Source organism: Rhipicephalus microplus, chromosome 8, assembly GCF_043290135.1.
Source record: "Rhipicephalus microplus isolate Deutch F79 chromosome 8, USDA_Rmic, whole genome shotgun sequence".
Lineage (NCBI taxonomy): Eukaryota > Metazoa > Arthropoda > Arachnida > Ixodida > Ixodidae > Rhipicephalus > Rhipicephalus microplus.
The window spans coordinates 17729441-17743738 of record NC_134707.1 but is presented as its reverse complement, the minus strand read 5'-3'; the positions used below and the strand labels follow the sequence as shown (position 1 = coordinate 17743738).

The 14298-nt window shown below is 45.0% G+C and overlaps 1 protein-coding gene across 2 annotated transcripts; it reads right to left on the bottom strand.

Annotated features, from left to right (window-relative positions):
- Window positions 1-3928: 3928 nt before the first annotated feature.
- Window positions 3929-12424, bottom strand: tsr (Cofilin/actin-depolymerizing factor homolog tsr). Of its 2 annotated transcripts, none has more exons than XM_075871194.1 (3): window positions 12285-12424; window positions 6413-6690; window positions 3929-4670 (listed from the first exon to the last, which is right to left on the bottom strand). In XM_075871194.1, exons 1-3 carry the CDS (start codon window positions 12285-12287, stop codon window positions 4508-4510), a joined length of 444 nt encoding a protein of 147 aa, XP_075727309.1. In that variant the 5' UTR covers window positions 12288-12424; the 3' UTR covers window positions 3929-4507. The 2 variants fall into 2 exon arrangements, with proteins under 2 accessions (XP_075727309.1, XP_037272210.1); XM_037416313.2 differs by lacking the exon at window positions 12285-12424 and adding an exon at window positions 11844-11866.
- Between the last annotated feature and the right edge of the window lie 1874 nt (window positions 12425-14298).

Genomic DNA, 14298 nt, shown 5'->3' with positions numbered 1-14298 from the left:
CTGTGCTTGTCGCAGGTCAGAACATGCATGCAGCTGTTTTCATGTCGCCTTTAAGCCAATGCTGAGACTTCTGCACAGCACTGGGTGGCCGATTCGATATCCTAGCGATTCTCTGTATGCAAGTGTTGCTTGTTGCTGCTCGTGATTTCCTTGCTCAACACCAGAAGTCGGGCAGTCTGTAGTCGGGGTGCATACGCACCACAGGTCACAAGAAGCATGCAGCTGCATCCACGTGTGCCTGTAAGCCAGTGCGGAGACTTTTCTGCTCCACAGTGGGTGGCACGAACAGTCAATTAGTCAGCAATGTACATGCTGTGGGGAAGCAAAGAAAACGATGGAACGTGTTTGGTTGAATGTGGCCATATCCATCCAGGGCCTTGGGTTTTAGGGACAACAATAGAAAGCTGAACACATTCGTGATAGAAGCAAGTAAGAGGCGGTCAGCATATTGGTGGCAAAAAAGTAAATAAAAGACAAATAGTAGGTCATTCTGCCTAAGAGAGGGAGAGATGGACTGTCAAATTGCTTTTTTTTTGTTATAAGAATAATTTAATCAAAGCAGGTAAGGTGTTAGGCCAACATAAAAAGTTTTTCTTTTTCCTTTTTTTTTTTCATTGAGTTTGGTGGCACACATGTCACCGCCCGTTATAAAGCGGACGCTCACAACGTCCATCCATCCCTCTTCGTGCTCTTGATTTCTACGCCTAACACCAGATGTCATGTGGTGAGTAATCGCTATCGTGTATGCTCGTTAGCAGGTCGCATGCAGCTGTTTCCATGTATGCTCGAAAGCCAGTGTTGCGATTTCTCTGCTCAACACTAGGTGTCACAGTCCTAGTGATCCTCAGTATGACACTCTTGTCTCTTGGCACTCTCAGCCCTGCTACGGTGGTCTAGTAGCCAAAGTACTCTGCTGCTGACCCGCACATCGCGGGATCGAATCTTGGCTGCGGCGGCTGCATTTCCGACGGAGACAGAAATGTTGTAGGCCCGTGTGCTCAGAGATTTGGGTGCACATTAAAGAACCCCAGGTGGTCGAAATTTCCGGAGCCCTCCACTACGGTGTCTCTCATAATCATATGGTGGTTTTGGGACGTTAAACCCCACATATCATCATCTTGGCGCTCCCAATATCTCTATCCGACACCAGGTGTCAACAACTACGATTGTGTATGCTCGTAGCAGGGCGCAAGATGCAGCCATTTTCATGTATGCCTGCAAGTCACTGCTGAGACTTTTCTGTTGGACATTAGCTGGCACAGTCCCTAGCAATTCTCTGTATAAAGGTTTTATTCTCTTTCTCTCACTATGTGCAAGTCGTGCTTTCTATAGTGCTCGTTATTTTTCTTTTTGACACCAGGTGTGCAGTGGGTAATCGTTGTGGTGTTTGCTCAGCACAAGGCACATGCAGCTTATTCCATGCATGTCTGTGATCCAGTGCTTGCTACCTTTCTACTCGGCATTAGGTGGCAGAAGTGGTCAAATGCCTAGCGATTACTGTCCAACCTGGCAACCCCATCACCAGTTTATTCCACCTCCTATCCTGCCTAAGGCAGTGTTCAGGGACTACCTCTTTCGGCGAAAGTGTCACTTAGTATCCGTCAAATCCCATGATTGCCATCTTATAGTCCAACTGTGTGCTCCATTTATGATTTTTTATTCACAAGCCATATTTCTATTTAGACTAAAGTTAGTGCTTGTTCTTTAGCTTAATAGGCGTTTTCTCAAAGATCCTGCTACCCGGTTCTTGGCCCATCCTCTCTTGTCGTCGAGCGCCATCAGCAACAGGATATCATCTGTGGCAACCAGTCCGCCTTCCCTCAACCAAGCAACTTCTTTCGAAGGTGAAACTTTCAGTCTTGAAGTATTTGTTCATGTGATTAAGTGGTGCCACTACTTGTTAGATAGACCTTGGCTATATTTTGCTTCATTTTAAACAATGGTTTATTATGCTTTGAGTGGCATTGATAAATTCGGAAATATTCGAATGAGCTAGATAAGAGAAAGAAAGGATGTCTGGCTGAGCAAGGAATCCAGCCTACCTTGTTTCGAAACTAAGACAGGATTGGTGCAAAAACGTGATCAGCTGAGACTATGGCAAGACTTTCGCACTTAACACCATGGGCCTTTGATAGGATTCTAGATATATAGCAAATTGTATGCTGCAGAACCCACATATATCCATTGTGCAAAGTAGCTTGTTTAAGCAGGCATCTGCATCAAGTGTCCTTGGTTCAAGCAAAACCTATAGACTCAAATAAAGAAAATATCTTCAGCTCGAGTGGGACTCGAACCCAGGTCTTCTACATGGCAACCAAATGTCCTACTATAGAACCACACCCGTGCACCGCACTGTTTTCATAAATTACCCTTCAATAACATCTAGTGCGAGGAGTTCTTAATGCACACAATGTTACATGGGAGGAGTGTGGAATCGCGCCAGTTGTCGAAACATGCGAGCTGCTTAGAAGACGCCACCAGTTACAATGTACAGACATAAGCTAAGTCAGACGCTGGAGAGGGCGCTTTGCAACTGTACATGCAGTATGCACTCTAGGTTAGTTGATGGTGCCAATTTCACACGCACAGGTGTTCCCTTTCCTTGCGGCATAGTTTTGTTCACAGAGAACCAAAGCCAAACTAGCAACAGAAGTAGAGATGTTAATAGGACCAGTATAAGCATGTGATCACCTTCACATTCATTATGTGAGCATTAAACTTCTGGCTAAGGGCTACACAGTCTTTCAGAGGGAGCCACACAACTGTCAATTTTAAGAACTCTTCCAGTGCCACTATACAAGTACAGATAGACTCGCACTGGTCTAGAGCAGTGGAGCATGTGGCTGTCGACATTGTTCTTGGCCGCGGCTACGGCACAATAGTTTCAAGGGCCTAGCATGCTGTTTGACCAAGTTTGGTTATCATCAAGGCATGTGTCTTTACATGTTTCTACAGAAAAGGGTAGCTGGAGCAGCCGGCTGGGCCAGCTAGACAAGCGAGATTATATCTGTACAGAGGAATCGAGAGTATTCCTCAAATCACTTAAACGGAACAGCTGCCTATTTGGTAGCTTTTGAACTAGACCGCCACTTTCGACAAATGATAGAGCCTTTCCTGTTCCTTCAGGTTCCTTAACAAACATTCCATTTTGAAGCTCCATGGTGGGGAGCAAATGATATAGGTTTTTATACAAAACCACAGATTTAACACCCCCACACACACACAAAAAAGAAAGGATCAGCTTTATAAAAATTTTCATACTTTTTATTTGCATCAGTGTTCACCAGATTGATTCATTCCCCAGGGCACAAGAAAATTTTTTTTCCATCCAATTCAGCCCACCCGTAACAGGAAGATGCGATGGCATCTCCGTGCGGATCACATGAAAAAAAAAGAGGGGGGCTTGCTTCCGCAATTATTTATCCAGAGCATGTTCGTTTGTTGCCGGTGTACAAAACACACCTCACACTTGTCCATGTACACAGTTATACGAGATAAAAAAGAAGCCTAGAGCAATTGGATAAGGAAAAAAAAAGTGGGACAAGGACCGCGCGCATCACTCAAAATAATAAATTTACTGTCATTCAAACTTAATTGAAAATGCCGGCAGGAAAAAAAAAAAGTGGAGAACAATAGAAACAACCTCGCGACTCAATAAATAGTTATTAGCGGGTAAACACACTAGCACATGTTGTGAAAAATAATTGGCTGAATGAACTGCAGCAAGCGTCCAGGAAAGAAGAAAAAAGACCACAACATTGATAAAAAGGAACCCTGAAACCCCCTTTTTTAACCCCTTTGCCCCCAAGCTAAGAGTGGGGAAGAAAATTGCGCTGTAGAGCTCAATTATACACTAACAAATGAGCACCGCTCACACCAGCCATTCAAAACGCCTCTGTGCTACGCAAAGTGCTTGAACATATTAAGATCGCCAAGTGAAACTTTGCTTTACTGGTTAACACAGAAAAAAAGAGCAAAACAACACAACAATGAAACTTGTTCGAAGTCTCAAAAGTGCCAGTAATGCAGTCCACTATCAACCAATTTTACACTTCTTTTGCGGAGAAGGGGCGTGGCAGTTTCTGTTCAACGTTGAAGGAGTCTGAAAAGAAGTGGTTAAACGTGAACATCCAGAATAATAATCGAACAGTGGAGGAAAAAAAAACGAAGTTCGCCAGGGTTCGGCACAGCAGGGTACCGGGGGTTCGATTATGAGAAGCCGTCGGAGGAAAGCACCCACCGGCAGAAACAACCGCAAACGAAAGGCGCTGAAAGGCGCAGCCGGTCTTGACACTCTAGCAGAGAGAGTGCGTGCACACGCTTGTTGTCGCTCCAGCTGCTTGCTTCCTTACTTTCCATGTCGATCAGAAGTGGACACTTCTTTCTTTACGACCCCCCTTGTTTCGTGTAAACTTGAAAAAAAAAAAAAAAACTGTAGAGGCGAAGAAAAACAAAAAAACAAAAAGGAGGGTGGTGCCTCAGCTCGTGACGAGTGTTGCGTATGTCCCTACTTGCGCGATGAGTGGAAGGCGGCCTCTATTGCCTCCTGACTGACTTCTTCAAAGTCGCACGCCTGGACGTACTTGTAGACGCCCACGAGGGCCTTCTTGAGCGCGTCGTAGCTGCTGGAGTACAGCATTTTCTGCTTGATCTTTGCCTGCTCGGGACACCTGCACAAGTCAACGGTGATGGAAGGTGTGAAAATTTTATCATATTTACCATCATCACGTGATGACTATCATGCATAAATTACTGGCCAAACAGGCTATTTCGGACTCACTAATTGCATTAAGCTGGGATGCTTGACATTCAATTTGTGGGCTCTGATCACAATTTGATCCGTTGTACGAATACATGTTAAATATGCAGTCACTACTGCATTGACTGCTGAACCAACGGTTCTTGTAAAGCCAACTGCATTTGCTATTGTGCACCTACATGTGGGAGCCAAATAATGACAATCTTACCATCTTTTAAACGAGCCAAATTGGTTGTGGATGACGCGGTTACAAACCGTGCAGCACAAACATTTGCTGCTGAACAAAGAACGTATGGGGCTGATGAAGTGAAATGCAACGCCAAAACTTGTACCAACTGGTGTGCACAACTGCTCACGACAAACTGTGTAATGTTGCTAAAGACGTGGCCGCCAAAAGCCATTTTGGTTTTGCTAAGTTATAGACGAAATTGCACACATGTGACACTAACTTAGCCCTAAATTTTCGTGTCTCAATCCATGAGCACTGTACATTCTCAGAAAACTGGAAGTACCAAATGTCTGACGTTACAATAAGATGCATCCCAAGCCATGTGAAGTCTATTCCAATTTACGGGCTTCATTCTGCTACTTGGCAAGCACAGTGGTTCGACCAATTATGCATCTAACTGCTGAAGGTGCAATTCATTTTGAAACAGCACCGATTAAAGCATGCCCCATATGCATAAAGATAGGAACATAGTCACTGGGGATGCGAAGATGTGTATAGTACAACACGTTTCCCTCACATACTGCAACGCAAATATTGCGAATTCTTGACTTTTCAAGCAGCAAGGTTAAAAACAAAGGAAAGGGGGCGGTCTGCTTTGTTGTAACACACGGCTTAACCCTTTCGGCCCTGGCGGTGTCAATTGACACAATTGACACCACCGCACAAATTTTCCCATAGTATCTCGGAAACGTAACCAATACTGCTCATTCTTGGGGGCATAGTTCTTCAATGATCCCCACTACAATTGACACCAATATTGCGGCATGTTTGTGAAGGTAGCAGCCACAAAGAAGAAGCGTGACCGAGGTCTTCCGTGAAGCGGAGGCGCGTAAGTTGAGGCGGGTAAGCGCCATTTTCGGGACGACGTACCGATGCTGTTTCAGTGAGTATTAGGCTGAAAAGTAAGACGTTGGTTTCCATTTTGTGTGCACCATTGATTGGCAGAAAAAAATAAGCCACTTTTTTTATTTTTCCAATCACAGGGCCCTAATTACCTAATTTGATGCCACATTAATTAATCCAAAAATGCTTGTACAAGTGGCTGGCCCAATTTTTTGTTTGTGGTCTTCTACGAGAAAAACGCTCACAAAAAGTGTATCTGACTAAAATAAAAAATCCAGGGCTGAAAGGGTTAATATCCTTATCAGACAAGTTGTTGCAAGCTATCCCACACTGAAGTATCCTATCAGTTAAGTGAAACAAAGTGGAACAGTACAAAAAACTTCGCTTACAGCTTTGAATGAGAGATAAAAAATGAAAAATGAATGGAAGGCCGAACCGGAAACGAATGTGCGGTTAGAAATTGTACCTTCAACCTACATCCTTCGGTAAATCCATAAGTGAAGTAATTGAAAATTCAAGACCATGACCCTGAAGACATTACCAAACATACACACTGATGCCAATGGTGTGCAGGCCCTCACCAGGTCATGAGGACAAGGCGGTCGACGGACATGGCGCATTCAGAAGCGCCCTCAGCGCGGATGGAGGCGGGGAAGTCGAAGACACAGTAGCGGCACTCGTTCTTGTAGTTTTGCAGTTGCTCCAAAAAGTCCGCATAGGTGGCCGAACGCTCTGCCGTGGTCTCCACGTCGATGACCCGCTCATCCTTGATGTGGTAGATGATGTAGCGGTACTTCTTATCCTTCTTCACCTCCTCATACACTGTCTTGGCTTCATTAGAGACTGTCACGCCGGAAGACTGCGCAAGAAAAAAAAAAAACCTCGGAATCTAGACCAGCACAGAGTGTACACTTGTCAAAGGGACACTCCATTCATGGTTAGCTAACTTGGCTTAATACAATAATAAAAGTGACACTCCAAAGATCGTAAGACAAGCTGAAGCACAAGTATGTCCTTTGCAGTACGTTCTTACAAGAGCGATATTTAGGGAACCACACCAGCACAAACTATGGTTTTATAAATAGGTTTAGCCAACCCATTCCAGTACAATTACACAAGTGTTGAATAACAAAAACGAGTAATAATAGCCTGGTTTACACAAAAATGTGAACTGCTATGTAGTGTTAAAGGAAAGGTAACAAGCTCAATTTTCTGTTGCCAAACTGCCAGCAATGAGGGTGGCAAGGTCAACAAGCCAATAATGATGCCGACTGTGAGATAGTATTGAGGCTACCTCGTGATGCGTGCAATGACAAGTCACCACACCTCCGTAAACACTAGTGTGGTTTTAGCGACGAGTAGGTTGTGGCACATTCAGTTTTGGTTTATTGAATGCCATGTAATCCATCAAATGGTTAGTCAAACAGCCAAAGCTCACCCTAAAGGTAGCCTCCTTTGCTGCACTTGCCTCATAAAAGCTTACTTCGAAAACTAATCTCAGAGTCATTTGATGAGTGAAGCATATATGCAACCAAGTTGTTACAGCAAAAATGCAGGCAGTTCAATAACTATATATCTACAAAAAAACAATATGTGCACGTTAAGACTCCGCAACACTCGCTCCACGCCTTGCAGTAGACATTTCCAAAAAGTGTGGTACTCCTTTTCAAGTTTATTGCTACAACTGCAAGTGAAACATTGCACAGAGTGCTTGTTCTCGACAACCCCTTTGAGAAGCAAAATAATTGGCGCAAAAGCTGTCTTGTGCAGCTAAGTACGAGGAACCAATCAAAGCATGCCGAGACAAGCACAGCCGCCACCTCTAAATCTTGGCAACCCAAACACCTTAAACTGCAGCCGATGCCAAACGAGCCAGCCCCAAGTGGTGCATGGAAGGCAGTTTTATTCAAATGCCCAACACAATGAAAGCGGCATTGCCCGTGGAAGACTGTGCTGACATTCGCATTTGCCCCCCCATCTCCCCGTCACCGCACAACTGCTACAGTCGAGCAAAAAAGTCTCGTGGCGGGGCGTCCCGACGAATCCAAGCAGTGCCTGCCACAGGCATCCAACTCTGCACTAACCGTCGCCAAAACGCTTTTTTCTCCACTTGGCCGGCAAAGAGGTCCATGCCAGCAGCGGCGGACAACGCAGAAGAGTGGGTGGGGGGGAAAGCACCCTTCTGAAAATAGCGCGGGCCTCAACTCCGAGAATAAGCGGCGACCAGATAAATACTCCCTGACAGAAGGGAGCCAGCCCAGTTGAAAAATGAACTGTACCCAAGAAATGCCGACCACGTGGGAGCGGGCATGCACAGTGGATGGATTGACAAAGTTCCATGTGGTTTGGAGCAAGAATCGATACGCAAGCTTCAAACTGAATCAATTGTATCACCAGGTCTAACAACCAAAAGTATTTCACACAGGTTACGAGGTACATCATAGCCATAGTAACTCACGACAAGCAAGCATCCGTACATTAGCACATGAATTGCAACCATGTGCCTGTGCTGTGAAGCAAAACAACTGAACATGCCTGCTAATTTTGAACTACTAATTCGATGACTAATCTTTTCACATCAAATGAAGTTGACTCGCCTGTCAAAGATTGCTTGACGCGACTACACAAATCGAGCTTGCGTTAGGGGTTCACTTTAGCAGGTGGGGTCATATTTTAAGACTACCACTTTAGGCAACAGTGTGGCATAGTGCAGTGAGAGCGATGTGGCAAGGTCTTCAGAAGTGAAACTGCCCTATCATGCTCAAGGATGACCATCTGCCTAATTAACATCTCAGAATACAGGCCTCGGGCAATGTAAACAGGTTTCTATCAAGCAAGTCTGCAATACCATATTGCAAAGGCTCCTAGCCGTTTTGCAAGAACTAAGTTCCGTGAAACTAAACCAGGTTGCCTTACACTTTCACAACAAAACCACGTCACAGAGTTTCCCACTCATTGCCCCCATACAGCACGCAAGCACCGTATTACAGCAGTACAATATGGTGCAACACAGGCCCAAGACAGTTGAGGAACCACTACTGCTGTTAATGTTCAATGAATCAGTCTATGGTACCGGAACTATTCATACCACGTTGTGGCTACCACGAAAATGCACAATTAGTGTACAGAATGCGTACTGCTGTCCCTTTCCTGGCACATACTTTGTTGACCTGGCTTGTCTAGTCGTACATTATATTCCACCAATATTCGACCAGAATCTTCAATTACCCACGGGGCTGATATTTGCTACATACACTTATATCCTTCCGCAGTTATGTGGTCCCACAGTCCTGCAATCACTCCACCAAGTCTTTTGCAACTTGGACCACTGACTGGACGTACAGTCATATGCATTAAGACACTGAGCACAGCAATTAGAAGGTATAAAAGCTAAAAGTGGCAGCCAAGTGTGATAGCACTCCCAACTCTAGATGTCCTAACAGAAAGGCATAAGGAAATCTATGTCAAATTTGAATCAAAACATTACACGTACACAACTTTCACCAGGAAATGAGCATAGATGCTTGAAAAGAATCGCAAAATCTATGTAGCACTGCAATAGGTCCAACAGCTGGTGCACCAGCGATCGTTAAGATAGTGACATAAGCTGATGCAATTTCGGAGACCCCACACTACGGGCTCTCTCAACCATATGGTGGTTTTGGGACGTTAAACCCCACACACCAATTAATAAATCAATGCAACAGCACTCACAGTCAATGACAGATGCTATAATCGAGGGCAACTTTCCAATGAAGGGAAGACTACGCAATTTAAGTGGGGGTGTGCCACCACTGAAGAATATAGTCTCACAAATGGCCCGAGTTTTATGCGTGAAGATAAAAACAATACCACTGTCTACGGGATGCCGTTTTTATATGAAGAGCAGTCGGCTGAACTAAGGAGATAACATGTGTTGCTTCATGAAGTGTCATTTTGAGTTTTTTGACCATGAGACAATGTTGGGTGATTTAGGTGCATGTTAAGAGTTAAAACGGAGTCTTCATTTTTAGGAGACCTCGTTGCCGTCCAGCTGTTGCGACGCGTCTCCAAAGGAGCTTGTGTCGAATTTTAACTTGCAAATGTCTGTGTAAGCACACGTAGCAAATTCTATGCAGTGGTATTATTCGAACATGGCCAGCATTTGAAAAGCGAGTCAAGTCGGACTTCTAAACGGAGGTCTACATGTGCTGTAGCTCCGCCCCCTGTAGCTTTCCCTTCATTGCCACAGGAAGTTGTCCCCAAGTATAGCCAACATATTAATACGTATAGCAATGCCTGCGTTTCCTTCCTGCACAATATCGAGGGAGTCAAAACAGAGTTTTCATAGACCCTTAGAAGGTTGGCGCACTAGATTGAATGACCAGCCACTGATTCTTCCCTACACACTGGTGTTTGAGGGGCCAGATTAAGCCTGATCTCTGATCTTCACAAACAATGATAACTGAGCCTCACTTAACCACGGTTAAGGGTCACACCCGACATTCACGAGGTGAACGAGATTAGAATCGACACGCTGTGCGCGAAGGAATTCGATGCGATCCGATTGCATCCCGACAATTTAGATAACGGCGTTTAGTTTACACACAAGTACGCCAACGGAGCTGCACTAGAACTCGTGCTACGTTTGAGAGGCCGCAGATGACGGGTGCGAGAAGAATGCGACTGTCGAGTCGACACACTAGGCGGGTTGAGATGGTTGATTTGACGCGATTGCGCGATATCCTGCTGGCGTCATTCAATGCGACTGTCGAGTCGACACACTGGGTAGGTTGAGATGGTTGATCCGACGCGACATCCTGCAGGCGTCGTTTGGAGGGGAGTGTTTTCAATGCACACCCACCACTGCTTTGAGCGAAACCTTTCGCGGATCTCTTTTTCAAATTGCTTTTCTTTACTTCACAGAATCACCGTTCTACCTGTGAAGGTCGATTGGCTGTACCGTAATCGCGCCGAACGCCGGATTGCAAGCGCCGGAACTCGGCTATCTCGCTCTTGCAAGACGTCCGGCCAAGCCGCACAATGGAAAGGCGGCGCAACCGCCTCATTGGCAAGCCGGATGAGTCAACGCACGGACTTGCGAGCGAAATGACGAGTCAGTTGGCCGAGAAGGGGAGCAGCACTCCCGTCCAGCCTAAACCACGGAAGTAGGGTTTTTTTTTTTTTTCTAACAGCTAAATGAACCAGGAAACACTCAAAAATCGCAAAGCACGTTTCGTGTTTTCTCACTTTTTTTGTCTGACGCTTCATTTCAAGAAAAAGGCGGCGGAGCTTGGAAACCGTCTCGTTTTCAACCCTCTCGCTTTCGAGTAAAAAAAAAGGGGTCAACGAGGCAAATTTCGAGCTAAGAACGCGCGCAATTTCTTTTTTTCCCGTGTGAAAAAACAAACAAAAACGTTGCCGACTTCCGTGCGTGCCAACGTCGCGTTTTTCTTTTAACGAGTTCTCACGAAAGTAACGAAAGCGAATCAGTATTTTAAAGAAAAGACAACGTGGTCGCAAATGAGCGATTACGCTAGCGAAAGTCCCAAATTGCCGCGTTGTTTCTTTTTTTGTGCGTGTGTGCGTTGCGAAGCTAAACGCAGGAGCTCAGTTGTACTCCACTAAACAATCAGAACGAAGGTGTGGTACCAGAGTTAAAAACTCGCTATGACGGCCCGATCCGATAGCAGGTCGGCATAAATAAACCTGGGGAGCCGTACTGGCGGGGCTAACGCAGCCGAGTTTTTCACACGGGCATTCTACATTCCGACGGCTCCCCCCCAACAACCCCGCGGAAGCGCGGTCACCAATGCCAAAAAAAGCCGGCTAGGAGACGATGACTAGGCCTAGCGCTCACACAGGACAACACTACACAGGCGCATCGCTACAGCGTTAGGCCTGGCGGGTACGAAAGAAACCGCCCTTTGGGGGGCTACGTTCGCTCGACTCCGCGGAATTCGAAAGTCAGCACCGTACAGCACGAATAGAAAACCATCGCGCCCGTGCTGCGGATGCAACATGACCGCTTACCATGGCAGTGACCGGAGTCGCGGGGACGGGAAAAAAAAGCAAAAACAACAAAAAAAAAGCCGCCCAGGTTTACGTTGAAGAAGCCCCACACGAACGACACCCCCCCCCCCCCCCGCCTCCCGCGAGTGTGTCGGAGAGGCGACGCTAACACTTGCCTTCGGCTTGTGCGTACCGATTAAAGAGAAGCAATCTAAGTAAGCGAGACGAAACACGGGAGGTAATGCATGTCCCTTCTAGCGTTGCCAAAATTAGCTAGGAGGAGTAGGCTTCCGAGCAGCCGTGGCATGGAAGATGGCACAAAAAACGCCGGTATCGTCATCCGCGCCGGCTTTTTAAACCTCGCCCCTCTAAAGAAAAACGACTGGCACCGCGATCGGATACACGCGAACGCTACGTATCAATCACAGGCCGCGTGGTTAATGAGAATATTGCAGTACTTACCATAGTGCGGCTGTTTTTTAATTTATCGAGGGCACAACGTAACCAAAGTCCTTGTTTTCACACTAGGCCTCTCGACGCAAACGGGAAGGGTGGTTATACCAAGATTGCAGCGCACCCACTTTTGTATTCTTCCGCGCTGCAACAGAGGGCGTCCTCGATTGGGCGTTTGTTTTCTTTGTTTTCTTTTCAACTTATGCCGCCACACACAAAAAGTGTCAACTTGGGTAACTAAAATTTTTTAATCTACGTTAAATATTACTAAAATTATGATAGAAAGTTGTATCACGTGCGATGTTTTATTTGTAGTAGGTATGATAAAGTACGCGCAACGGTATACTTCTTTTATGAAAGAACTAGATTGTCACGCGCTGGCACGCAATACGTAGTGATGACTCAACACGGCTAAGGCTTGTCATGTGACCACATGTTGCCCAATAGAATCGCCGGAGTGAAGCTTACCCTTATTTGGAAGTTTGCGGACTGTCATCGGCTGGCGTGTGCTCTTGGCGCGTCGAATCTGCACATTCAAGAATCTCCGCGAGAGGCCGATTAGCGAATTGTGCTATCGTTTCGACGGTGACGTAGTAGCGGCCGTGTTTCCTTTTCCAGCGATGATGAAGTTCACGTATTGCGGCAGCCTGCGCATATTTTAGCCGCACAACGTCTTGGATATTGCTTGATTGCTGCGTCAAGCCTTCAAATGTTTCAGCGCTATAAGATATACTGGCCAGAAGTGTCAATGTCGTAGTCCCACGATTTCATAACTTGTGGTACACTGCTCTGGTATTTACGGGCTGCAAATTTTTTTTGAAGTTCATGCCGGCCGTGGCCTGCTCGATTAGCTATTCACTTCCTTGGGTGTAGTTGTGGCATGCTGCATTTGGAAAAAACTGTGGTTTCGGAAAAATCATTATGATACGGTTTCCAATCTGTTCCCTTACTACCCTTTGTCTTACTGATCAGAATTTCACTTTTCAAATTACTGTAAGATGAGTACTTATTACTGATAAATCCTTTTTTTTAAGTACAATGACAAACATATCACATGCTAATAAGCTGTAGAAAAACCATAATGCACTGGCTATGCTGTATTGCTTAATTCCTGTTAGGACGCATGTGCAATAATGTTGAAAAGCAGGAGCAGTTTTGCTGAACAGTCACCTGTAGCCAGGAAGAAGTGTTTACGGTACGAGCAGAAACAAGGTATTACGACTGTCAATTGCAAGGGAAGGGAAGACCCAATGTGGTTCTGTGGGGGGAGCATACATTTTTTCTAAAGTTGTAACTAAGCATAATGCATTCAAATATGGAAACCATGTCATAAAATAGCAATAATATGACCACAAAAAGACTTTTGTAAAAAAACAAAACTAAGTGCAGTGAAGTCAAAGAGCTATTACACTTTTGATGGATCAAGGAACTTATGCTTGCAAAGTCATGGAATGACCTTACTATTAAGTTCACTATTTTATAATTTGGAATAATTGTCTGGTATAGTCAAACCCACATATAACGAATCACTGTGTACATGGAACAGTTGTAAAATCTGCTTGAGTATATTTTTGGTGTATAACATATTTTATATATCCAAGCCGCTATATATAGAATTATTTATTGACCTCCTTCACATTCTATATATATCCGCATTCGACTGTGTCTCCTTTACCTAAAGGAAGAAAAGCCAATGCAAGTGCGTGGTGTTGCAAATGACTACTTGAATAAGCTGTTTCACCAGTGAATAACTCCCTGTTCACTGAAACTGAACAAAACAATTGTGTGTTGCATGTTTTTCATTCCTCTTCAGCCAAATAGTAAAATTAATTATGTAACTAGTATTTATGTGGGGTTCCGTTGATGCCGCACATCAGTGCTGTGCAATAGTTAAACGTGCTGGACACGCTCGTTTGAACTGTTTGTAAAGTTTCTGACAGATAGCGCCACCTAAAATATGAACTATCATCATCATGATTAACGCCACGTTGTGTATTAAATTAGAACAGTGTGTCAAGTGGAC

Coding starts and splice junctions, on each gene's coding strand:
- tsr (XM_075871194.1), bottom strand. Junction 4,671..6,412: donor CGCCTTGTCCTCATGACCTG/GTGAGGGCCTGC, acceptor TGACTTGTGCAG/GTGTCCCGAGCAGGCAAAGA.